At 50.4% G+C, this 26416-nt stretch overlaps 1 protein-coding gene across 2 annotated transcripts; it reads left to right on the top strand.

Annotated features, from left to right (window-relative positions):
- Klhl25 (kelch like family member 25) lies at positions 1-26122 on the top strand. Of its 2 annotated transcripts, none has more exons than XM_027408167.2 (3): positions 1-157; positions 19981-21785; positions 24548-26122. In XM_027408167.2, the coding sequence occupies exon 2, from the start codon at positions 19992-19994 to the stop codon at positions 21759-21761; it is 1770 nt and encodes a 589-aa protein (XP_027263968.1). In that variant the 5' UTR covers positions 1-157; positions 19981-19991; the 3' UTR covers positions 21762-21785; positions 24548-26122. The 2 variants fall into 2 exon arrangements, with proteins under 2 accessions (XP_027263968.1, XP_027263970.1); XM_027408169.2 differs by lacking the exon at positions 24548-26122 and adding an exon at positions 23712-24198.
- Positions 26123-26416: the final 294 nt, after the last annotated feature.

Genomic DNA, 26416 nt, shown 5'->3' with positions numbered 1-26416 from the left:
GTAAGGCCGGAGAAACTAGTTTGTTGGCGGTGCCGATGCGGGTCAGCTACGGGAGAGCGGCCGGGACTCGAGAGCTGGCCGGGGGCGGCGGCGGCGGCAGCGGCAGCAGCGGTAGCGGCGGAGACTGCGGGGACTACGTAGCGCGTGGGGCCATAAGGTGAGTACCGGGTCGGGACCGGGCCGACAGGGGGCGCCGTCGTCTGGACTTGTCACCAGGACAGCGACCCTACGAGAGGAGCGCCCCGCAGGGCGTAGGACCGCGGGCTGGGTTCCCTGGGTCTGGAAAGTGGGGGGCTGACCCGGGACCGCCCCTCGATCGAGCTTGAGGACCCCGTATTGCTTTGCTCAGAGCTCCCGCCGAGGCAATGAATTGTTTTGAAAACGGATGTCACTCTCGGGAGCTGCTACCCTCCCCCGAGAGTGTGGTTGATTCATTGAGTCCGCTGACTCTTTTTAAAAAAATTACTATTGATCCTAGAAAGAGGACGCTGCTTATCTTCGAGGATGCGAACAGCGCAGCTTTGCGCCGGCGCCTAGCCAAGGTCCGCATGCCTAGCGAGGGCCGTGCCGAGGGGTTAAACAAGGGAAGAGAAACCTGCGGGATCTGGTCGTGTGGCCCGCCGCGCGGGGTCCTTCCTGTCTGGGAAGTTGTCTATCGAGGGAGAAGTAGTGACACTTCCGGAGTCACACCCACCTACCCACCCAGGTGTTGCCCCCCCTCGCCCCCATGGGGCTATAGCAAATCTCCCTCGTCCCCAATTGTTCTACCCTCCTCCCATGGTTTGCCGGGTCCCAAGAACTACGCTGTGGTCTGCAAGGCCCCCACTTGACTTCTCCTTCATAGTTGTATCAGAAGCTTCTTTTTCCTAATGCGGAATTATGCCTGTGGGGCACCAGGCACCCTTGGGGTGTACCCTAAAGTGCATTCCGGCAGTCTACAAGGATTTTTTTCCTTTTTAGTCTTGTTAGGTAGTCAGGCCAGCCTTGAACTTGGAACACTCCGGTTCCAGCCTCTTGAGTGCTGGGATTAAAAGCAAGTGCCATCATGCCCATCATGCCTAAGATGGGCATGATGATCACAGGTAGTTGGAGGAGCAGGAGACAACGACCCAGGCCCCTTCCACTTTATCAGTACATTGGGGAGTCCTAAGTCCAAGTTGTTTTGGCCAAGACACACTGATGAGGCAGGCAAGATATGCCAGTTGCCTGGGCCATTTGGATTCCCCCTCGAATGGAGTAAGTAGGACAGGGAGGGAGGGGAACTTGGGACCTGACCCTCCAGGATGCTGGGCCTCTCATAGGTGACACAATTATGCTGTGAGGACTTTTTATGGGTGTTGCTGAAAGCTTGTGTCTGGGAACTGGAGGGGGCGGGGACCCAGGGTGCTCTTATCCTATAGTAGATTTGGTCCCTTTAAGACTGGGGTTCTTGAGTTCACAGGCTTTGTCTATGGAGACTGGCAAAGTCCGTTTTGTCCCTGGCCCTGTAATTACTGGTATTTCAGATTGAAGTCATTTATCAGCAAGTGAGACCAGGGAGACTGTTTTAAAGGAAGCCGGGGAAGAAGGAAGAAACCTTTGTCCTGGGTCTCAAGCTGCATCTGGGTTCTCTGTGCTGTGCAGCTAAAGAGCTTTGGGCCAGTTGCCTGTTCCACAGTGGCTCAGTCCCTGTGGATGGCATCTTGAGCCTGTGGGCACCAGTGTGGGGAGAGAAGAGTAGGAAGAAAAAAGAAATGGCCTTGCATGTGGTGTGCAGGGAGAGCAGCCTTCCTTCCTCCTGTCATTAGAGGGTGGAGCATGGCCTGGAGCAGTGAGCATGTTATATGGGGTGTTTTTAGTAGTTCATTTACTTGATTGGTCATTTGAGTAGACTTAGACCCTCCCTTTAGAGAGAAGGGGTGCTGGCACATGGATGGGGGGGGCGGGCTCGACATCATAGTTTGCAGAGAGTCCCATTGAACAGGGTCACAGGGAGTAGGAATGAAGTGGTGGAGGCTTCCTGGAGAGAGGAAAGGAAAGCTAGCAAATACCTTCCACAATCCGGTTTCCATGCCCTGGGCTGCAGCCATTTTTCTTGCCATGAATCTCTAGAGTGCCTGCTTTAGGCACAGGTGAGGTCAGGGGAAAGGGAGGTGGGAGGTGGGAGGTAACCTAAAGGTTGATTCGTGGCTGTGATAGTGTAATGAATTCAGACAGCTTTTCGGGTTCATTGGAGGCCCTGGCTTCCCATGCAGCTTCTGGGGTGTGTGTGTGTGTGTGTGTGTGTGTGTGTGTGTGTGTGTGTGTGTGTGTGTGTGTTCCTGGGAAGACTCATCCTGCTAACCAGCTCACTGCTTGAGTCCTGAATCCTCTACTAGCTGGGAGTGTGGGTGTGTCCTGGGCAGGGGCTTGGTTCCCTCCCCCTTGTGCAGACTTGGCACCAGCTAACGGTAATAGCCACAAATGAATTGGCTCATTGAGATGCTTGTTTGCATCTAATGTGGTATATTTCATAATTGAATTGCCTCAGCTGAACCGTGCTAGTGAATCCTTTTTAAGGCTGAGAAATACGTACTTGGGGCCCTTGTGAGGAGGGCCAGGAAAAGGCCGAACTGAAGCACCCACAGCTTACAGTAAGTGTATCCCAGCAGGACTTAGGCATCTGTTTCTGTCTGGCCATATTCCCTTAGCAGCAACAGTGCCCTGAGCAAGTGTCTGCTGGTACCACTTCTAAGACATCTAAAGCTGACCCCTGCCACACTTGCCAGGACTCTCTGGGGCTGTTAGCACATGGGGGCAGACACTGAAAGGATTAGAGGGACAGAAAGGGACTTGGAGGTTGGAAGGGCTCCACCTTAAGTCACTCAGCACAGGATCAGTAGAAAGCCTGGGGTTCAAATGCTGCTTGTGTGTCCCTGTAAAGCTGTCTTGATGGTGTGAGATGAGACTATGCCCTGTAGAGCACTCCCTGGAATGGTGTCTGGCGTCTTGTGGGCTGCTCCTGCCCAATTCCCTTTCTTTCCCCTTTGCTGCATCCTCCTGACATAGAATGGAGGTGGGACTCCTGTTCTGTGGTCTGTCTGCAGGTGGTCCACAGCCAAGGCCCCACCCTTGCCCTCTCCCTCCTTATCCCTTTCTCAATCTTAGACCTTTTTTCTCCAGTCCTGTCTTGGTGCTCCTTAGGATGATAGAGGGTAAGCAACTTGTGTCCTGTTGTTTAAAGTGACAATTGCTTGGGCTGAGATTGCTCCTTGGTAGCATGCTTGCCTAGCTATCATGCTTAAAGCCCTGGATCAAAGGAGACATGGTGCAAACACCTATACTCCAGGCATTGGAAAGCAGAGGCAGGAGGATGAGGAGTTCAAGGAAAGCCTGGGCTACATGAAGCCCTGTCTCAAAATGGTGTTAGGAAATACTCTCTCAGAAGTCTAAAATGCCACAGGGGGCAGGGTGGGGGAGGCTAGCAGCTTTCTGAGTTCCAGGATATCCTGATCTACATAGCAAGTTCCAGCCAGGGATAAAAGTGAGATCCTTTTTAAAAATAAATAAATAAATGAACAAACCTGTCAGTTTTGTGGTCTTAGTAATCCAAGTTAGAGCCAGGTGTGGTGGTGCACACCTTTAGTCCCAGTACTTTTAACCCTTAATCCCAGCATTTTTAATCCCAGGTAGAGGCTAGGGATTACAGTGGGGGATAGGGATTCAGCTAGCCCTCCACTGTGAGACCCTGTGCCAAATTGATAGGTTAACTGAAAAATTGCAAAATAAATATATTGACACAGATCCTGTCTAAATAAATGCGTTAACTGAGAAACTGCACTGTACTTTACATGAATTCCTATTTTTTTCCCCAGGCACTTTCTCCTCAATGTTCTGCCTCCAATTTCTCTAGAGTAGGGTTCCTCTTTTTCAGGTCAACCAAGGCCACAGGCCACCTCCACCTCTTCAGCCCACAGCAGAATCCCTCAGACCTGCAGCTGTTGTAGGAAGGACACCGAGTTCTGCCTGTGTGACCATAAGCAGGTCTCCTTGCCACAGTGCGTTCAGGTGGCTCTTCTAGGAGATAGATTTTTCCAGACTGTCCTGTCAACAGTCTCACTGGAATGCCCCAGGGTCCCGAAACTCTAATGCTGGGCAGTTAGTTACAAGGCTTGCCTGTCAACCTTGTGTGAAGGAAGAATCTGAGAGTCAGCCTGTGATGGGCAGTGACTGAGACAAGGTAGAAGTCAGGAGCTGGGTGGGTTCTGGCTCCAGCTCTATGGAGTGCCGTGGGCATCAGATGAGTCATTCTCCCTGTCTGGACCCTCGTTTTTCCCTGGGGTAGAATAAGGTTGCAAGCACAAGCTCCCAGCTGCCTTGTCTCTGAGTGGAGACAGTCAGGTCCTGCTGGTAGCTCCAAAGGGACAGGGCTCTTCTCCCCTCCATCCTCCCTCAGTTTCCTGGTGGCTCCTCAATTTAGGGCTGTACAATGCCCAGGAAACTGGGTCAGAGAAGCTCCAGTCTGGGCCCAGGGATAGCAGGCATAGGATTAGAGGAAGGTAACACCTAGATGACTCATTTCCAAGGTCTCCCTTGGCTTGTCCTGGGCAGAGAACTGGACATCAAGTGTGGGAGCATCTGTTGATTCCCCTCCCTCTAAGGAATGGCATGGCTTATGGGATGTCCCCTGGGCACACAGCCAAGGTGGAGAGATGGACAAAGAGCGCAGAGAAGGAGAAGAGATTATGGGGAGCTGGGGTTGGGGGCAGGAGGATGAGGCTGAGTGCCAGGATTTGGCAAGGATGTGCCTGCAGGACCAGTTGGGTAGCTCCTCCTGCAGAGCAGGGCCGTGGGTGAGCTATGGCTGCTGCAGCCAGCCTGAGGACCACATCTACCTGGCTGTCACGCTACCCACTTCTGCCTGGTGATTGCTGTCCATGTCAAGGATGGGGCAGGAGTAGACAGCAAGGGCAGGAGGGAAACCAAGCCTTGCTCTCTCCACATGTTCCTGTTGGGCTCCCCAGGAGGGACTGAGCAGAGATCAATGTAGGCCAAGAAAATGAATCTCCTAATTAAGATAAAGAGGTTCTTTCCTTGTTCAAACCCCAGGATGAGCCCCTTGCCTGGTTTGCGTAGCCAGGCCAGTTTGTTTGGGTAGGAGTGAGGTCAGCAGGCAGGGAGCTCTTTTCTAGAGAGCTAAGGCAGCAGCATCCAAAGTCCAGAAGTTAAGTTCCTCTGGGCCCAAGAGACTGTGTAGAGAGTCTCTTTATCTACACATGCCTCCTGAATTTACATCTTGGGAATCTGAAGGAGGAGGTATGGTATCCTGTTCTCAATGCCTTATAGGTGACACTGGAGGAAGGTTGGGCTCAAAGAGTTTACACTGGACCTCCACTTCTGGTGTCCAGGGTTGGTAGTCAGAGGTCATAGCTCAGCTAGGGTACAAGCTGAATGCTGTTTCCACTCAGGAGAGGCGAGCAAGTGGACATCATTAGTCTCTTTGTTCCAGATGTGTTCAGTGGGCATGCTTTGTCATTGTTCTCTGCCTGGTTCTGGAATTCAGCAAAGCACAGGGTGAGCCCCATTTCCTGCAGCTCCCATTCATTTGGAGGAGGCTGGCCACAGGCAGAGCCAATAAATGCAGCTATCCCCAAAAGGGCTGTTGGGAAAGTAGACTGGGAGGTGACAGCGGGAGCAACAGGACAAGGACCATCTATGGAGACAAAGGGGTTGGGGAATGTCCCTCAGGGTCGTGACATTTGAGCCAGAGAAGTGTGCTAGGTAGGTAGTGCAGGGTTCAAAGGCTAGGATGGCATGAGTACAAGGCAGAGGACCAGGGTTCCACAGAAGGTGTATTCTGAGGAGACTAAGGAAAACATTGTGCTTTTAAATTGTAGTTTTTAAATTCAAATATAGTGATAGATTCCTTTCATATAAGAACAATATAGAAAAACTTCATAGTATGAAAGTCTGCCCTTTCCTGGTGTGTTCCACAGGTAGAGATTGTGTATGAATTTGATTTTCTATACTTTGACCCTCTTTAGCCTCTATCACTGCATAGAGGGCAGCTCTTTCCCTCTTAATGTCCACATAGCAGCCATATTGTGTCTAGACCACACTGGTTTTAATGTTGCCTTCTAAGGAGAAACTTGGGGTGGTCCTCATTTCCCCCGTATGTTCAGTGATTCCTTGGAAGCCTGCTATCTTGTGTATTTCAAAGCAGGCATGGCAGTTTTAAATTTTATTAGTCATATGCCTTTCAGCATTATTACTTTTTCCACCAAATGCCATTGCTCCATTTCTCTTCCACGCTTGACATCATGCATTTTGAAGAGTAACTGATACAATGGAACCAGTATCATTCTTTAAAAAAAAATTAAAATAAAGGCCCGCTAAGCAGTTCATTCATGCATTTTCTTTTGACTCTGGTTTTTCCGGAAGATCAAGGTTCTGCTTCCTATTGGTCTCCTGGCCTCAGCTGGGGATTGAGTGAAACTCTGGGCTGTGTGTGCTCATCTGTGAAATGAGGCCCTTTAATCCCTGCCCAGCCCTGCCCCCTGCTTGCTGCTGTGTGCTCTGACTGGGAAAACATTCCTGAAAGGTCCTCTTCAGCTCAACCGCTCTGGAACATCAGGAGGTATGGTTTTTGCTAATGACAGGGAGCCTAGTGTCTGAAGGCTGGAGCATTTGAGTGAGTGGGCGCGCTCCTAAACAGCATTTTAGTGACAGGAGGTGGCCTTGTCTGGGTGAAGTGCGGGTGGCTTTAGGTGTATGTGTAGAGTCCTACCCCACCCAAGATAAAGTTGGCTGGCTTTAAGGGAGCTCCGCAGGGGGCTGGTCCACCTGTCACAGGATAAAGCCCTTGAGTTAGCAGGGCAAGGCCAGCTCTTCTTGCATATGGAAGGGTTTTCAAGGAGCATCTGTAGACTGAATTGTGTGTTGTATGTTCCCGTGAGGATCCCTGTATATGTGCCAGGGAGCTTTAAAAGAAGCCAAAGTACCAAATGGCACTTGTACTTGACTGGGAGACAGAAAGAATGTGGAGACCCAAGGAGGAGAGGTAGATCTTGGGAACTGTGGAAAGTCAGGCTCTGTACATGGTCTCCTGATAGACCTTATGACTGGGGAGTCAGGATGGCCAGTCTGTGGCCTGGGGACCTGGTGTGCATCCTTGCTGAGACTCAGAGCTGGGGCATTTGGCAGGACTGCCCTATCCTTGAGTCCTTGTTCCCTCCCTTTGGAAGCAGCACCCAGTCTGGTTGTGTGATTGCTGCCCTAGAACCTTAGAACTCTGCCCCAGAGTGGGTACCTGATAGGTCTTCAACCTGACCTAATAGGAACAGACATTGGAGAGGATGGGTCATCATCAGTTAGGCAATAGAGGGGACAGTAGGAACCCCAAATTGCTCCTGGGCGATCTCCTAAGTGTCCTAGTATAGCTCATGAGGGGAGGAGGCTGAAGGGTGTTTCTGCAGTCTGAATCTGGGTGTTTGGGAAAAGGATGAGGGAGCAAGGCACTCCCCTGCAGCTTTTGAGTGGACCCCAGCCTTCTGTCATCCCAAGTTTTTCGGGCAGTTTTGGCACCAAGCGGTAGACTGGATTGCCAGGCTTCCTCTCAGGCACCAGCACCCACTGGGGTGGGTATCTGTTGCAGGAAGCTGCAGTTGCTATTTTTATCAATTCAACTAGAACTTTATATTGAAAGATATAATTACGAGCAAAATGTCAGGGTTTGTCTGGCTGGTGAGGCTGAGGCTGGGGCCACACTGCACACTGCTCACTTGATGTGCAAAGCAGGGCACACCTACCCTGGTTACAGGGGGCTCGCTCAACTGCTTCTGTGTCTACAACTTTCTTTTTTTAGATTGGGTTTTATGCAATTCAGGCTGGTCTCAAACTAATATTCTTTTTTGTTTGTTTGTTTGTTTTGTTTTTTGAGACAGTGTTTCTCTGTGTAGCTTTGGAGCCTATACTGGCACTCGCTCTGGAGACCAGGCTGGTCTCAAACTCACAAGCGATCCACCTGCCTCTGCCTCCCGAGTGCTGGGATTAAAGGCATTCGCCGCCAACGCCCAGCTCAAACTAATATTCTTTGCAGACAATGATGACCTTAAACATCTGATTCCCCTGTCTTCACCCCTAAATGCTGGGATTACAGGTGTGTGACACCATCCCCCATTTATGCATTGCTGGGGATCATACCCTGATTTTCTGCACATTAGGCAAATACTACCAATTGAGCTGTCTCCCAGCCCAGAGGTTTTCTATGAAGTCGGAAAGAGACCTGTACAGAGTTTGCCTAGATAATTACACCTGGACACAATTGGCTGGTCGTGAAGCTGTGTGTGTGTGTGTGTGTGTGTGTGTGTGTGTGTGTGTGTGTTTGTGAGGGGAGCCTGGGAACATAAGTTGGAGCTTTATAAAAATTAGTGAGATCCTATTTGATGCCACCTCCTCTGCTAAGTGCCAGGGAAAGAGATGAAGAAGCCCTGTCCCAAGCTTCACACACAGACCCGAACACCTTACCATTTGGATAAATACCTGACTGCATGAAATAGACTTGCTTTAGTCTGAGGCCACTGCTGCTCACTGGGTAGCCTCCCCATCATCAGCTTCACTTCTGTAACTTCAGTTATCTGTGGCCAACTGGTTTGAAAATATCAAGTGGAAAATTCCAAAAGCAAGTGTGGTGGCCCAGGCTTGCTTCATACTAGCAGTCTTCCTGCCTCACCTCCTGGGCTTTAGGATTACAGGAAGGGACCACTATCTCCACACAGCTGGTCCCTACCCTGCCTAATTTATGAGATTCTGGGGATCAAACTCAAGTCCCTATACTTCAGCAAGGACTTCACTGACTAAGCCACCTCCTCAGCCTGGGACACTGTCTTTAAAGGGTTAGTGGATGTCAGGTCCACCCAGACAGTTTCTTTCCTAAGGGCACATGTATTTACATGTGCATATGTGTGTACATGTGCACATGTGTGCATGCGGGTTCCTATGAGGTGAGAGGTTGGCCTTGGATGTCACTCCTGACACTGTCTACCTTGGCATTTTTTAAACAGGGTCTCAATGGTGGCCTGGAGCTTACCAAGTAGGCAAGGCTGACAGGCCATTGAGCTCAAGGACCTACCTATGTCTGCCTTCCCAGTGCCAAGACTGTGTGTCCTCTCATACCTGGCTTTCTGTGTGGGTCTTGGGATGGAACTCAGATCCTCAGCTTCGATGGCAAGCACATTTCCAGTCGAGCCATCCCATCAGCCCAGGGCAATCAGCCACTGCACCTGTAAGCCCCTTGCCTTGTAGGGTAACCTCTTCACACGAAAAGACCACTGGTGGGGAACAGGGGCCTCCATCATGGAATCCTGTCTGCCTGGGGCTAGTGCTGATGGTGTGTGGAGGGGGACAGTGTCAGGGGCAGCAGCTCTAGGGAACTAGATCAGTTCCAGAGCTCTTGTTTAATTGCAAGATAGTACCTCCAAGATGGGACATTTATTTTACCACAGAAGAGAAAACCAGGCATCTCCAACAGCCAGGGATTGGGAGCCAGGGACAGTCTCTACTCAGCTGTTTTGTCATGCTGCTCCAGGTTAGCACCCCAACTGGACTGTGTGATTTATGGACCACCATCCAGAGCAGCACTGGAGGTGGTTCTCCCCTAGTTACAACCAAAAATGTCTCTCATTTTTATAGATGAGGACTGACTCTACTATTAGCCCAGGCTCACCTTGAACTTGCTGTAAAGCCCAGGCTAGCCTGCAGCTCCAAGTGATTCCCTGCCTCTCAAGTGTTGGGATAGTATGCATGAGCCATCTGTCTTAACTGATTAAGCATGGGGCAGGAGAGATGGCACAGTGGTTAAGAGCATTTGCTGCTCCTGCAGGTGACCTGGATTCAGTTCCCAGCACCTACATGTCATCTGTAACCTCAGTTCCAGGGAGTCTGATGCTGTCTTCTGGTTTCCAAGGACCAGACCAGCAGGTGCTGTATTCACATTCAGTCAAAACACTCATAGCCATGAAAAGAAAGTCTGTAAAAATACAAGTTACATCTCAAGAGATAGGGCTGACACAGTTGTGCAAGTTTATAATAGCCCTCTGAACATCTCCATTCTTACTCCAGTGGCTAGCACTTTAATCCAGTTTCCATGACATGGAACTTTTTGAGCATCTGGCACATACAAAGGGGATGCCCAATCTACCCTTGGAGCTGCAGACATAGATAAGCAGAATGGGCACCGGTCTAAGGTAGAGCATACCGGCCATCAGGAGAAGGCCACCGTGCTACAGCAGAATAAAGGGGGTTATTCTTAGGAGAGTCAGGACAAACTTCTCTCTTGGTATGGGTATAGTGTATAGTAAGTACCTGGGAAAACTTGTTGAATCGATTTCCTCAGCATCTACTATGTAGAAAATGTGCTGGACAACTTAAGGAGCTGGGGTTGTGGGGCAGAAGCATTGTGGGGGGAACTTGAGATGGAAGGGTGGGAGGGGAAGAAACTGGGGGAGGCTGTGGATCTGGAGAAGAGGGAACAGGTTGAACAAGGCTTGAACATCAGAGGTCATTGAAGGCTTTGGAGCAGGGGAGGATGACCATGCAAAAGCATCCCTGAGTGAGTGGCTATTTATGGGCATCCGGGTACTTGCTATAAAGATGCATACATATGTAATTACAGAGACCAGGGACTGTCAGCTGTGATGTCCAGTCTCAGCCCCTGTCATTTGGGAGGAGAAGGAGGTGATGCTGTGGTGAGAGACACTTCTGGCAATGACAGAGGAACAATGGGCCTTGGTGAGGGTGGAGGGCAGGTGACCCTATGACCCCAGTGACTGCAAGGTGCTACAGGCTGGGGAATAGGGAGGAGGAGAATGTGAGTCTTGGCACAAGCCTCACAGCTCACAGTGCTTGGGACTGGGAGGTCCCAGGCCCATCTGATCTTGAACACTGACTGACTCTGGCCAAATCTTGGATGTGTGCATGTTAGTTATCTCCCCAGCACTTCCTTCAGGGAGTTCCTGTAAGTTCCCAGAGAGTGTGCTTAGTATGGAGGAGTTTTACAAACCAGTGTTGAAGTGAAGCTCCTTTGAGGGCCTCCAGACCAAACAGGTTTTTTCAGGAATGCTGACATACCATCTGCCTTGTTCACTCTCTCCTGAGTGCCTAACTCAGCCAGCCAGTGTGTTCACGTGATCATGCACCAGGTTACAGGACCCTGCCTGGGTAAATGATCCATTCAAGGTGCAGGTTGGGAATGTGGCAGAGTACAACAGTTCATTGATAAGGTATAGATTCCACACTTCAGTGGCCCATAAAGAAACTGCCTTGGCCACAGAAGAGAGGCCATGGTTATCTGAAAAGGCTTTATCTGTGTGAGACTGGCTTTTCTTCCTGTACCGTCATCAGAACCCCACATCTTAGCAGATTGAAGGCTACAGCAGGTAGAATTCAGCCAGTGTTTCAGAAGTAATTCTCTTCTTCAGATTGATTTTATGGGAAGCAACGCTGCTTGTGGGAATTGCACACACATTCGTGTGTGTGTGTGTGTGTGTGTGTGTGTGTGTGTGTGTGTGTGTGTGCCTGTGAACACCTGTGTGGAGCTGTATAGTACTGTACACCCCAGACCTCTCAAAAGGCAGCCATCAGACCACTCAGTCTTGAGCACTGAGGCTCTCCTGACCTTTTGTAGTCAAGCCACCATGGATGCTCGTGTCCTGGGGAACTGAAGGAAATTCCTGTGAGTGAAAATGCTAGGGCAGAGGGCAACCTCATGTCACTTTGAAAGATTTTTCCCCATTGTTCTCCCATGAGTTGGTGCCAGCTGCCTCTTCCCTGTGCTCCTCTAGATGAGCTGGGTGTCAGGGAGATGGCTCAGTGGGTAACGGTGCCTGCCACCAAGCCTGGAGATCTGAATTCAGTCCTTGGGACCCACACGGTGGAGAGAGAGCCCAGTGCCTGAAAGTTGTTCTCTGGTTTCCACAGTCAAACCATAGCACATGTGCTCGTAACCCCAAAGATATAAATAAATATAAATTTTTAATTAAGAGAGGAGTGAGCAAGTGCAAGCTGGCCTTGGTGTGAGTGGTTTCGGGATTGGGAACATGATCTTCATGGAAGCCAGGGATTGTGGGGGAGAAGAGCTTCTGGAGACAGAAGGTGGTCCCCTCCTGGGAGATAGCTGTACTTTAATTTCATTCATCTTCTCTGCCCTCCTGTGTGTTCCTCACTCCGGAAGGCTCATAGAAATTGGTATCTAGGTCAGTGTGTTCTTAATGGCTCCATCTGTGAGGCCAGAGTGCAGGAGAGGTGACTGCTCCCTGAGTACCCAAGTACCTGTGAGGCCTACAGCCCTGGGTGTCTGCTGTGCTGTGTAGGGGGCTGCACTGGTCTGTCTCTGCCTCACTGTGGCTGAGTGAGAGGGAGGAAGTGATTTCTCCAGATGGGAGCACCCGAGTGTTCAGGTTGCTTGCTCTGTGCCTGGAGTGCTGGTGTGCTTTCCACTGGCCTTGCTCCATCTGGAGCTCCAGCTGGGCCTGGAGATCTGGGCCCGAGACAGTTGAGGGGGAGCAGGTGGTGGCATGTAGAAGTCAAAGTGATACCTGCTGTCTGCCCTGATGGACTTGAATCTGTGCTTGCTCTTGTGGCTGCAAGAAGCCTCTTTGGAGGGACAGCAGAAGCATGTCTTGAGTGGTCACCTGACATACAGAACTTGCAAGACAATGAGACATCTGTCATTCTACTGCCAAGATTTTATCTCAGGAGAAAGCAGTAATTCAGCCAAAACAATGCTATTTGGGTTTGGGGTAAAAATGAACATACAGCCACCTAAACAATATGAGAAGAATTAGGGAAGTGCACCATGTGTGAAGTGGAGGTAAAAACAGCATGAAAGAGTGTCCTGTAGCTGCAGTGATTTGAGTGTGTGTGTGTGTGTGTGTGTGTGTGTGTGTGTGTGTGTGTGTGTGTGTGTGTGTATGTAGGCATGTGGAGGTCTGAAGGTTACTAGCAAAAGTTGACTCTCTTCTTCCTCCTTGTATGTTCTGGGAATTGATTTCAGGTCATCAGGCTTGACAGCAATCTTCTTTAGCTCCTGGGCCAACCTATTTATTTATTTTTTTATTTATTATGTATACAGTGTTCTGTCTGCATGTATCCCTGCAGGTCAGAAGAGGGCACCAGATCTCATTATGGATGGTTGTGAGCCACCATGTAGTTGCTGGGAATTGAACTCAGGACCTTTGGAAGAACAGCCAGTGCCCTTAACCTCTGAGCCATCTCTCCAGCCCCGATACTGGGCCATTTTTAAGACCCTATCTAAAAACTAACAAACTTCAGTATTTTTACAAGGTCTCATGTAGCCCAGGCTAGCCTCACATTAGATACGTAGCCAAAGGTGACCTTGAACTTCTGATATGGCAACCTTTTGTCCAGTGCTGAGAATATAGTTGCGTGGCTATCACATTCCAGCTTACTCGAAGTGCTGGGATCAAACCCCCAGGGTCTTGTGTGTGCAAGCCCTGGGCCAACTGAGCTATATACACCCTTAGCCCCTATATCAATTTGAAAAAAAAAATGTGTTTGCATGGTTTGTATGTATGTCTTGCACCATTTGCATGCCTGGTACCTGAGGAGACAAGAAGAAGGTGTTATGAGCTGCTATGTGGGTGCTCGGAAAGAACCCAGGTCCTTTGGAACAGCAGTCAAGTCCTTCCCCCCTTTACAGTCCCCCCATAAATTATTAATGATATTATAATGTAAAATGCATCTAGTCCAATTTCAAAAGTCCCCACGGTCTACCACAGTCTCAACAATGTTTAAAAGTACAAAGTTCAAAGTCTTCTGAGATTCATGTAATCTCTTAACTGTAATCCCCTGTAAAATCAAATCAAAAAGAACACATACTCCAACATATAATGGCACAGGATATATGCTACCATTTTAAAACATACTGAGGAACTTCTGCACCAAAGCAAGACCAAAACTAGCTAGTCAAACTCCATGTCTGATGTTGAAATGCTTTCCATATCTCCAATTCCCTTCAACTTCGTTGACTGGAACATGGTTCTTTCTCTTGGGCTGTTTCCACTCCCTGTTAGCAGCCCTCCTCGGCAGGTATCCCACAACTCTGGCATCTCTAACATCTTGGATAATTACAAAACTCCAACTGACCAGTATTTGTGATTCACTCATGGTCTTTTGGACTCCAAAGGGCTTGGGTCACTTCTCTGGCTCTTCCCTCTGCAGCATACACAGCTCGTCTTCCAGGCTCCAGCTTGCTCTACTCTACTGTTAATGCTATTTCTGGTGGTTATACCATGGTACTGCCATGTCGAAAACACTGGGGTCATCTACTGCAACTGGGTTATACTTTTACCAATAGCCTCTCATAGGCTCTCCTCATGGTGCCAAGCCCCAAGTTCTTTCTTTGCATGACCCCTTTAGTCCTGGGCCTTCAACCGCCTCTGAAGCTGCATCTTCACCAATGGCCTCTCCTGGCCTCTCACAGTGCCAAGCCTCAGCTGCTCTCCATGACCCCTTCATACCTTCAAACCAGTACAACCTGAGTGATGCTTGGAGATTACCAAGTCCAGCTGCCAGCATGAGGTACAACCTTGGCTGCCTTTGAAACAGCTTCTCAGTGCTCTCAGGAAACAAATCCCAGAAGATTTTATTTCAGTGATGCTGGTTTCTTCTTAATCACCACTAATTTCTTAGCTCCAGCTGACCAGCATCAAGTATGCCAACAAAGCAAAGTTTTGCTTTAGTAGTTCTGCTGTCTTGTTAATCACAGCTGATTCTTCAGTCCCAGCTAATCAGATCTTAACTCCTTTCTTCCATCCTTAACTCTAAAGCCAGAACCACTTGGCTAAAGCTGCCAAGTTCTGCTGCTTGCTGGGGCTGGAACATGACCCCCTTGTTTAATTACATCTTCACCAGCTTTCTGTCTTTCACCACCTAAGCTTGGCTGTCCTGAAACTCGCTCTGTAGACCAGGCTAGCCTTGGATTCACAGAGATCTGCTTGCCTCTGCCTGCTTCTGCCTCTGGAGTGCTAGGATTAAAGACAAGTGCCACCATCGCCTGAGGTTACCACTCCCATTATTGTATTTCTTAATCCGTTTATCTTATTGAACAGAGGATTTAGCTCCATTCCACTTTCTTGTGCCCTTTTCTCCTTACATATTTTTCCTTGCTTAGCTTGCTCCTTTCATTATAAATCTTCATTAGAGTTACCATTAATATCCACATGACAAAGTCTATACTAGGCTGTTTTGAGATTTCTTCTGCCAACAGAATTAATCTGAAACTTTGCACTTAGCCCCAGGCAGACTCTTAGACAAGGACAGAAGGCAGCCACTTCCTTCACCAAAATATCCCCAAATGATTTCTAGGCAACATACTAAAATTCTTCTCTGAGACCTCTTGAGCCAGCTCTGGACATTTCAAATCAGTATCAATATCATTGTCTTCCATGCTCCTTCTAGTATTCCCCATTAAGCACTGCTTTCCTAACCCAAAACACCAAAGTCCATAATGCTCCAAACAAACGTGTGGTCAGCAATACCTCATCCCTAGTACCACCTTCTGTCTTAGTTAGGGTTTCTATTGCTGTGAGGAGACACCATGACCATGGCAACTCTTAGAAAGAAACCATTTAATTGAAGGGGCTTGCTTACAGTTCAGAGGTTCAGTCCATCATGGTGTGGAGCATGGTGGCATGCAGGCAGACAGACATCCCCCCCTCACAGTTTTATCCTTGGTGAGAAGCTGGCCAATTCCACACATCCTCTTATGTTGGTGTTAAACTCTGGGCAGCTGTCCCATCCTGACCCCAAGGCTTTAAACACAGGACCCGGTGACCGGAGGTAGCTTCCTACTGAGCTCAGGACAGAAGTGAATTCATTTCTGCTGTGGATGTCTTGGGGCACAGGGTACATTCTCCAATGTTAATTGTCCTAAGTAGATAGAGCCTGGGTGAGAAAGGCTGCTTTGTGGGTGGAGAGCAGTGACCTGACAGAGTCTGGTGACATGCCAGGCTAAGACCCCCTCTCCAGCCCTGGGGTTCAGGGGGAAAGTTAAGTCAGACCTAATGCCACATTTTCCTCAGCCTTGTGGTGTTGGGGGTCACATGGGAGATTGTAGGGATCCAAGCCAGCGAGCTGGCTCTGTCCCAGTCACTGTGGGCCTTTGGTTGAATTTCTCAACATCTCTGCCTGCTTTCCCAACCTGCAGATGCGATTGCAGTGTCAGGTTAGCTAAGTTAGCACACACAGGGCTCTCCTTTAGCAGTTCTGTATTGTTTGAGTTACAGATAGTGGACGAATGATAGGGTTACACCTTGTGGCTTTCTCTGTGCCAGTCAAGTTGTGTGACTAGTTTTGGCCACTGAGATAGGAATGAAATGGTGTGTCCTTCCAGGCCAGGCTCTTAGTCACCACTGCCATGATTTTTCCCTTTGACCCAGTGACTGGTGGCTTGGTGACAGCTCTCTTTGGGTCTCTGGGAGTGACCCCAAAGTGAGTTCAGTAAGATGAAGCTAAGCACAGCCATGTGGTTCTACCAAGACATGCTGTCTGAAGGGTGTTTGCTGCAGTGTAACCTCACCCATCCTGACTAAAACAGGTGTGCTTGGGTCTCAGGATTCAAACTTCTGTCATGCCCAGCAAGAGAGGGCAGTGGGGGTGGGGCTGGGGAGAAAGACAATGGTACCTTGTCCTCAGGAGGATTTACCTATATGTGTGTATGCCAGAAGCTGAAGGTGATTTATTTTGTGGGGAGGGAGGGGACCAGCAGGAGGGACAGTGGGAGGAACAGATATGAGCAAAGTACAATGAAGTATGGAAAATGTAGCAATGAAACCTATCATTTCTTTAAATTTTTCTTACAAATTCTGTAAGCACAACATGGTTTTAGTCACTTGGCAGTTGTAAGTTGGCCCCTTTCTGACCAGACTTCCCTGCAGATCCTTTGCAGGGTTGCTTTATTCTCAGTGGATTTCATAGGCCTGTCCCTTCCCTCTTGCTCTGTGCCAACCCTGAGAAGGCAGAGCTGTTGCCCTGGGCAGGGCTCAGCAAGGTCCACGGCCTGAACTGTCCCCAGGCATCCCCCCTGGAGTGGAGAAAGCACTTGATGGCATCCATCAGTGTGGGAGACTGTGCTGTCGGTCTTCAGTTGTAGTCATCCTGGAACTATCAATTATGGAGGCTAATGTGGCCATCCTTCTTCAAGTGTGCTTACCATTGGCATTGCCAGGTGCTAAGTCAAAAGGTTTGGGGTGGGGCAGGATGTGGCTTCCCATTCCTGTTATCTCAGCACCTGGAATCTGAGGATTGCAAGTTTACGGTTAGTTTGGGTGAGGCAGTGAGACGCTGTCTTGAAAACGAAATCATTTGCTCATCCTAATGCAGTTCCTATCTCTCTTCTTGTCCCAAGTTCTGGTCCCAAGTTCTGGCAAGGAAAGTTGGGGTGGGAGCTAGTGTGTGGGACTCACCTATAACCTCACTGACCAATTTGGGGGAATGATGTCAGGGGCTTGCCAAGGACACAGTACCACAGCACCGTTGATCTTGACCTCAGTAGCAGATGGAAAAGGCTAGGCTGTTTACCTGACCATGTGTCTTACAGGTTCTGGAAGCAGGTCTGTCCTGCCCTGTTAGGTTGAGCTCAGGGGTGAGTGTTACCTTGCCATCCTGCTCTTTGTGTGAAACTTGAGGCAGGAATGTTTGGTGACCTGAAAAGGAAATCTATTACCAAACACTGCTCCCCAGTCCTGTCTAGGTGCATGCCCATGTCAGCCTATTCCTGTGGGGGAGGTGTGGGTCAGGCAGGGCACTCAGAGTGAGCTCAGAGCCGTGAAGCCGACTGAGACAAGGGCACAGTTCACCCTAACTCTTATGACTTCACTCCAGACTTTCCACAACAGCTATTTGTGGCTTGTGCTGAGAACTTAGCTTGGTGGTGCAGCCTTTAATCTCAGGACTCAGGAAAGCTGACCTCTGAGTTCAAGGCCAGCCCACTTATCAAAAAACACCAACAGCATTGAAAACAAAACCAAAATAAAATGTGTATATAGTAAAAATATAAACACTTCTGATCAACTGAAATGTATGTATGTATGTATGTATGTATGTATGTATGTATGTATGTATGTATTTTTGAGACAAGGTCTTTCTATGAAGCCCTGGCTGGCCTGGATCTCTATGTAGACCAGCTGGCCTCACTCACAGAGATCCAGTTCTACCTGCCTTGGCCTTTTAAGTAAGTGCTAGGGTTAAAGGTGTGTGCCACAGTGCCTATCGAGAAAGGCAGCTCTTGTCTTCTTTTTAAAGTGTATATAAGTGTGCTGTGTAGGGATATGTATACATGAGTGCACGTGCCCTCAGAGGTGTTGGAGCCCCTGATGCTGGAGCTACCTGATCAGGATGCTGGGAACCAAATTCAGGTCCTCTAGAGGAACAACACACTGCCCTTAACTGCTGAGCCATGTGGGTGCTTTGCCTACATGTGTTATGTCTGTGTCTTTGCTTTCACAGAGGCTGCAAGAGGGCGTCAGGTCCCCTGGGACTGGAGTTTACATAAGGTTGTGAGCTTGTGACTATTGGAAATCAAACTCAAGTCCTCTGGAAGAGCAGCCATTGATTTTAACTACTGAGTCATCACTCCCGTCTTCATTTGCATTTTTAAATGTAAAGCCAGCCTGCACCTTTAGTTGTAGGGAAAGGCATGTCTTGTTTTTGTGGTGTGGGGATGTAAACTAGGGTCTTGTGGGAGTTGGCAATTGCTGTGTACACTGAGGCCCAGCCCCTGTGAGGGTATTTACGTGTTACAAGTATGTGTACAGGGCTGCTTTTTCCCTGGAAGGTGGGAGTGTCTGCGTGAGGCCTATGTCTGCTCATCTGTACCTAGAATGTTTATGGCACTGGTGCAGTCACAGGACTCATGTTTTATGTCCACTTAAATTCATCTGCTTAGTGAGGGTTCTAAGTGTGTGCTAGACATTAACCTCCACCTCTGGGACTTCCTGTGGGACTGAGCAGTACTTCCTGGACACATCTCTAGTACCTCAGCTTTGGTGACCTTCACAGTTCCAGGAGTGACCCATACCCAGCACATTTGACTAGAGCCTTCAACATGTTTTTTTTTTTTATAGAAAATAGTCATTAAAAACTGAGTCCTCTCAGTCTGGTGGCGCACTCCTTTCATACTAGCACTGGGGAGGCAAAGGCTGGCAGATCTCTGAGTTTGAGGCCACACTGCTCTATAAAGGGAGTTCCAGGACATAACAGTGTTACATAGAGAGGCCTTGTCTCAAACCACCAAAAACAAAATAAAACAACTAACCAACCAAACAAAAACCCAAAAAAACACAACTCAGACTTAAGTAGAATCTACTGATAGCCTAAGATTAGAATGCCTACCTGTGTGTTCATTCAGGACGGTGTAGTGACAGCAACAATGAGACAGTTGACTGAGTAAATAGGGACATCTGGGCTATTGTAAGTACAGTATTCTGATGTAACTTCCAAACACTGTAAAGTGCCCACTGCTTTTATTGGTACTTTATTGTTGGGGGAAAATGCCTTGAGGTAAATTAATTTTCCCAAGGCCACAGAGTAATAGCTGAGAGGTCTTTAGGGTCCCTGTTCCTAACCAATGGCATCAGGAATTTGGATTCACGGCTATGTTGCCAGGCATACAAATACCTGAAGCTCAATACCATTAGGGGTGTGTGTGTCTGTGTATTATAGATCCCAATATGAAATTGGGTGCTTACATACCCCTGCAACCAGAGGTGTGTCACAGGCCTAGTCCTGGCAGAACAAAGCTAGTCTGTGCAGGACAGGGTGAGGCCCAGGGCCTTCTTGCCTACAACATCTTTGGGGATGCAGGAAGGAAAGTTTGGTTCTCTAGAGCTGGACAGAGGAGGGAAGGGAGAGTGGGGCATTTGAGTTGAGCATGAAGAAGTTGCTATGCAGAGGGCTGGTGGGCATGGGATTCACTCTTTCTTACTGGTGTCATTCCCCCTGCAGGTTGGTACACCATGTCTGTCAGCGTTCACGAGACCCGCAAGTCTCGGAGCAGCACAGGCTCCATGAACATCTCCCTCTTCCACAAGGCCTCACACCCTGACTGTGTCCTGGCCCACCTGAACACTCTACGTAAACACCGTATGTTCACCGATGTTACACTCTGGGCTGGTGACCGAGCCTTTCCCTGCCATCGTGCAGTGCTGGCTGCCTCCAGCCGATATTTTGAGGCCATGTTCAGCCACGGCCTGCGGGAAAGCCGGGATGATACAGTCAACTTCCAGGACAACCTGCACCCCGAGGTGCTGGAGCTGCTGCTGGACTTCGCCTACTCCTCCCGCATCGTCATCAATGAGGAGAACGCAGAGTCACTGCTGGAGGCGGGTGACATGCTGCAGTTCCATGACGTCCGGGATGCAGCTGCCGAGTTCCTTGAGAAGAACCTTTCCCCCTCCAACTGCCTGGGCATGATGCTGCTGTCTGATGCCCACCAGTGCCGACGGCTCTATGAGTTCTCTTGCCGCATGTGCCTGGTGCACTTTGAGACTGTGCGGCAGAGCGAGGACTTCAACAGCTTGTCTAAGGACACGCTGCTGGACCTCATCTCCAGTGACGAGCTGGAGACTGAGGATGAACGTGTGGTCTTTGAGGCCATCCTGCAGTGGGTGAAGCATGACCCGGAGCAGAGGAAGGCTCACCTGCCACTGCTCCTGCGCAGTGTGCGGCTGGCCCTACTGCCCTCTGACTGCCTGAAGGAGGCAGTATCTGGGGAGGCCCTCCTCATGGGGGACGAGTGCACCAAGCTTATCATAGATGAGGCCTTCCGCTGCAAGACCAAGATCTTGCAAAATGATGGTGTAGTCACCAGTCCCTTTGCCCGGCCACGCAAGGCAGGTCACACTCTGCTCATCCTAGGAGGCCAGACCTTCATGTGTGACAAGATCTACCAAGTGGACCACAAAGCCAAGGAGATTATCCCCAAGGCAGATCTGCCAAGCCCCCGGAAGGAGTTCAGCGCCTCTGCGATTGGTTGCAAGGTCTATGTGACGGGAGGGAGGGGCTCTGAGAATGGGGTCTCTAAGGATGTCTGGGTGTATGACACTGTCCACGAGGAATGGTCCAAGGCAGCCCCCATGCTGATTGCCCGCTTTGGCCATGGCTCGGCTGAGCTGGAGAACTGTCTCTACGTGGTGGGGGGACATACATCTCTAGCAGGTATTTTCCCTGCCTCCCCTTCTGTCTCCCTGAAACAAGTAGAAAAATATGACCCTGTGGCTAATAAGTGGACTATGGTGGCCCCTATGAGAGATGGCGTCAGCAATGCTGCAGTAGTGAGCGCCAAGCTGAAGCTCTTTGTGTTTGGTGGGACCAGCATCCACCGGGACATGGTGTCCAAAGTCCAGTGTTTTGACCCCTCCGAGAACCGGTGGACAATCAAGGCGGAGTGTCCCCAGCCTTGGCGATACACAGCTGCCGCCGTCCTGGGCAGCCAGATCTTCATTATGGGAGGTGACACAGAGTACACAGCAGCCTCAGCCTATCGCTTCGACTGTGAGACCAACCAGTGGACTCGGATTGGGGACATGACCGCCAAACGCATGTCCTGTCATGCCCTGGCTTCGGGCAACAAGCTGTATGTGGTGGGAGGCTACTTTGGGACCCAGAGGTGTAAGACCCTGGACTGCTATGACCCCACTTCAGATACATGGAACTGCATCACCACCGTGCCCTACTCTCTCATCCCCACGGCCTTTGTCAGCACCTGGAAGCACCTGCCTGCATGAGAGGCACCTTCGGAGCCCAGCCAGGTGAGGAGGGAAGAGGAACCCCTCTGGCTTGTCTGGGTAATGGTTGCTACATCTCCCAGGGAAGGACTGATGAGCAGCAGGATAATGAGTTTTAGGGATAGACAGCCTGTTCATATCCTACCTCTTCTGGCACAGCTATGGGCTTGCCAGTGGGAGGGGGGAATATCTGTCCCCTGTGTGAAGTTATGGGATGAATGATGACCTTGTGTAAAGCAGGCAGCCATTCTGATCCTCAGAGCAGGACTTATACCACAAAACGGGTGTCTGTGAGCCCTGCCGCTGTTCTCAGTACCATGAGTGTATGAAGTCATAGGAAAACAAGAACCTTGCCAAGTGACTCATCAGGTGCTCCTTGGGGTGCCGAGGCATGGAGGAGACTCTCTTCAGTGGCAGAGAGCGTGGGGACAGGAGGGAATGGCAGAAGGGAGGTCTGCTCTTGTGCTGCCCTTGGCAGGCAGGGGGAGGGTGCTAGGCCAGCCTGATAGGGTGTTCTTGGGAGGGGCTGACTTGGCTGGCTTGTAGGAGCCTGAGCTTTTATGGCCTGGTCCTAGAAAAGTCAGCTCCATACTAGCCCTTGTCCCTTGCCCCAGTTCAAAGTCTTTATGGGGATGAAGAGTGGGGGATGGACTCCCATGGGCTGAGATGGGGTGGGGGTGCTGGTCTACTGAAAGCAAGAAAAGGAGGCCTTGGAAGAGGATGGTCCTGTCTCCCACTCAGCTGGCCTCCTGTCTTGTGCTCCTGTGGCATTTTTAAGAGACCCAGTTAGGAAGTGTCCTGAGCCTCAGTGAACCTGTGGGCACTACTGCACAGGGAAACAGTGAACCTGTGGGGACCACTGCACAGGGAAACAGTGAACCTGTGGGGACCACTGCACAGGTGAGCCAGAGGACAATCACTCATCTGCAGCTGTCACAGGAACCACAGAGGGTGGCTCTCACCATCCTTTGCTCATAGTTAGGGGTCCTCACCCTGGTTTTGAAGGACACATTTCAGCATAAAGGGTCCTTGGACAGGCCCTGACCTTCACATTGTCCCTCTCTGTGGCACTCTCCTGCCAGCTAGGCCTATCTACCTCAGTCCTTGTTCTGGGTATTTCTTTGTTGTAATATTGAGGCAGGATAAGGTGGGTCAGCAATCCATGCCACTGGGATGTTCAGATTGGCTATCTTAGAGTGTCTCAGGACTGTTAGGGGCCTCAAGACCCTGCTGGAAAAGCAGCGGCCCTCTGCCCTGCCAGTGTCTAGAAGATTCAGGATCTCTGCAGATAGATGGCAGGGTTCCTATGGCTCAGCAGCAGCCTGCCTCTAGGAACTGTAGCAGTGCTGGGGGTATAACTCATAGAGAACTTCCACGGAACCTCAGCACTGGTTTATGGTTTTGCTCTAATGTTTTTGTGAACACACAGAACCTGTATAGCTCACACCAGTGTACAGGTTACATAGTTCTAATCCTAAACTGCCAAACGTACTGACCGGTTTTGCTCCCTGCAGTGCCTGTATGAAGACACAGCTCAGCACAGGGCCTGTGAGTTCATGAGCACCTCTGGCCATTCAGAGATGGGGACAGAGTCTACTCTTCCTTCACAGGTGCTCCTTCTGGCCTTAGGAAGCTCTGGTACATCTAGCTGTGGCCTCCACTCGAACCGCGTGGACTTCTGGGATGCCTGGGAACAGGATCTGTGGCTTCCCTCCTCTTTCTTGCTGTCTTAGGTTCCACACTCTCCCACTCCAGTTTCTCCCCTGCCAGCCCCGCTGTGTCTTGCAGGGGGTCCCAACTTGATCAGCTCAGGAGCTCTAGCCTGGCCACCATCATTTCCTAACTGGGTGCCCAGTGACACCCTCCTTAGGACTGGCCTAGGGTTTTGTGGGGATGCTGCTGCAGCAGTGATCAGACCAGTAATAAATCAGTGTTTCCTTCTTGCTTCAGGATCATTCTCCATGAAGCCTTCAGCAAGGGGTCTGGTTCCTGGATCCTTCTCTGGGCAGGTAGACATCCACCATCTTCATTTCCAGGGCAACCACTGATGCTCCAAGTGACTGAGGACGCAGCAGGGGACATAAGCATCATGGCCACAAGGACAGTCCCTCCTCATTCGCCACGTCATCCCCATAGCCTGCCTCATGGCCTGGCAACTAGAAGCTGTGGGGAATTTTTGTTTAGGTCACAAAAGACCTTGTCTCTTGTCTACAGCCTGTCACCTGCCCTTCATCACACCTGCCTTTCTCCCAGATCACAGTCTTGCCTCCTGTGCCTGAATCACTGGCCCATTTTTGTTTACATTCTTAAAGTGCCACATTTCTTTCAGGACCACCGAGTTCCTTCTGATCTTCCCCTTCAGCCAACTGCTGTCTCCCCATCCATTCTCCTTCCCATACCCCACTGAATGAAATAAAGGTCCTGGTTGTTAACTCAATGTTAGAAGTTCCTTTTTGTTTCCAGCGCTTCCCAGGGCAACTGCCATGCAATTGTTTGTTTAAGTCTGCAGTTTCTCCAGGGAAGATGATGCCTAGGAACCATAGCTGCATTTGCTCCTGGATCTGTGTGAGGGAGGGAGCGTAGTGACAGATGAGTGCATTGCTCTGCTGGGAGGAAGGGGTGGCTCTGGTTCCTGAACTGTGGAGGGCTGCACTGGATGCACAAGGAGCCTTATCCTGCTACCAGGTGTCAGGTGTCTGAATCCTAGCCCTGGAGGCCTCTTGAATCTGGCCAGGCAAGGACAGAGCAGTGTGGCCATTCATCTTCTCCCTGTGTTTCATCCACAGACTTCATGGTTCTTCCTGCCGGGGCCAGAAGCTGACAGTACCAGCTCCGGGTAGCAGCAGTTCAGGCTGTCCTGAACTGTAGCAGAAGAGTGAAGGTCTCCAGAGACACCTGTGCTTGGGCATCCTAAGCTGCCAGCGGCTTGTGTGCAGAGAAGCTTCCAGAGGCGTGGGCTGTCACCAGGAATTCTGGGCTGGGGGATGACATTCATGCAAAGCCTTGAGGTCACCTTTGTCAGCCAGGGCTGGCAGGGGAACAACAGGGGTCCCTCGGCACCAGCAACACAGCCTTTGACTGCAAGGCTGCCTGTGGGAGGTGGGAATGTTGCTCTGTAGTGTCCCGGACATCAGGGAGCAGTGTGCAGCGGAGGACATTTTTGAAGGGACAGAAACCCACAGGGCAACCCAGCCTCAGAAGGTACCCAATAGGCAACCCAGCCTCAGAAAGTACCCACAGCACAACCCAGCCTTAGCAGGTATCCACAGGCATTATCGGCAGATGGCACCAGACCCCGAAGACCAAGGGGAATTCTCCTGTGTGCCCATGGCCAAGCACTAGCCTGTCCCCTCTAAGGGGTAAGTTCCAGGAAACTGCCATGGATATAGGACAGATGCTGCTGACCTGTCAGACACTGCTGAGGGTCCCCCAGCAGGACTCTAGGCCTCAGGGAGCTGGTGGGGCTCATTGCCTGCCCTCCTTAAAGCCATAGAAGAGCAGTAGGATATACTGGCCCGTAGCAAGGGGCTCCCAAGACCCACCTGCCCCTGAGATAGGGCAGTCATGAGCCCAGTGTGGCAGAGGGACCTCATGGTCACTGCAGATGCCAGTGTTACTGGATTTCTGTCAGTGTGGGGGTCCAGTGACAAGACTCCTGTGACACCTGCTATCCTCCTTGGCACCAGCTGGCAGCCTGTATCCTGCCTGTTTGTTCCTTAGCTCAGAAAGAAGGATCCGAAGAAACTTCCCGGATGTGTTTCTCAAGGATTCCTCACCAGTGTCCCCTGCAGTAGGTTTGCAGAGGCCCCTTCTGATGCCACTGTTGACTCCTGTCTCTTCCCTTGTTTGGCTAGCCCAGTGTAGGGGGTACAGGCACTCTTGTGTCTGGCATGGGGTGGGCAGGGTGCCTAGCTGATGGCTTCCAGGCCATGACTTTATCAGGATGTAGCATCCAGAGTGGGTACTCTGTTGACAGAAATGGAGCCATGGTACAGACCAGTGTGGTCAGCACTCAACATCCTCCCAGCTCAGCCTAGTCCTGATGCTGAGTGCCCACTAGGGGCTTTGGGGCTGGGCTCCCCATGGCATGCTCTGGGAAAGAGCCCAAAGCCTCCTTCCTGATGTGACCTAGGCTCAGGCTGGCCTTCATCCTGATGTCCAGCTTGCTTTCCACTCCATACAGGGTCAGCAATGCTGGAAACTTACAGGGTCTTGGCCCGTGGACTCTGCCACGGGGACTAGTCACTCCACACAGCAGAGGAACTGGCCATGGTGCTTGTCTGACTGAGCACAGGTGTTGCTTTTAGTAGTTTTCTAACTTAATAAAAGGGAGGAAGTTCCTGGCCTTCCTCGGATTCTGAGCTTGCTGTGACTTTATGAGCCCCTGGTCCAGCCTGCCTGTCTGTGTCTGCTGCTCCGTGCCTTGTGGGGACCCACCAGAGCAGAGGACCTAACTTCATATCAGGGCTCATTTTTTCCCTCTGATTCCATTCAATAGGCCACATTTGTGCACCATGGGCTCCAGAGGCACAGTTTTGTGAAAGCCACATCAGTGCTGGGAAGGTGGTCATGATTAACGCTGCCAGTGACAGTAGGGTCACAGCATCCCTAAGGGCAGCTGGTCCTCAGGGGTTACATCAATGTGCCATGGGCTG

The sequence above is a fragment of the Cricetulus griseus genome, chromosome 3 (assembly GCF_003668045.3).
Source record: "Cricetulus griseus strain 17A/GY chromosome 3, alternate assembly CriGri-PICRH-1.0, whole genome shotgun sequence".
NCBI lineage: Eukaryota > Metazoa > Chordata > Mammalia > Rodentia > Cricetidae > Cricetulus > Cricetulus griseus.
The sequence above is the reverse complement of the archived record's forward strand: the minus strand, read 5'-3'. Positions and strand labels throughout refer to the sequence as shown.

Excerpts from the sequence above, each read along its gene's own strand:
- Klhl25 (XM_027408167.2), top strand. The coding sequence starts at position 19,992 with ATGTCTGTCAGCGTTCACGAGACCCGCAAGTCTCGGAGCAGCACAGGC.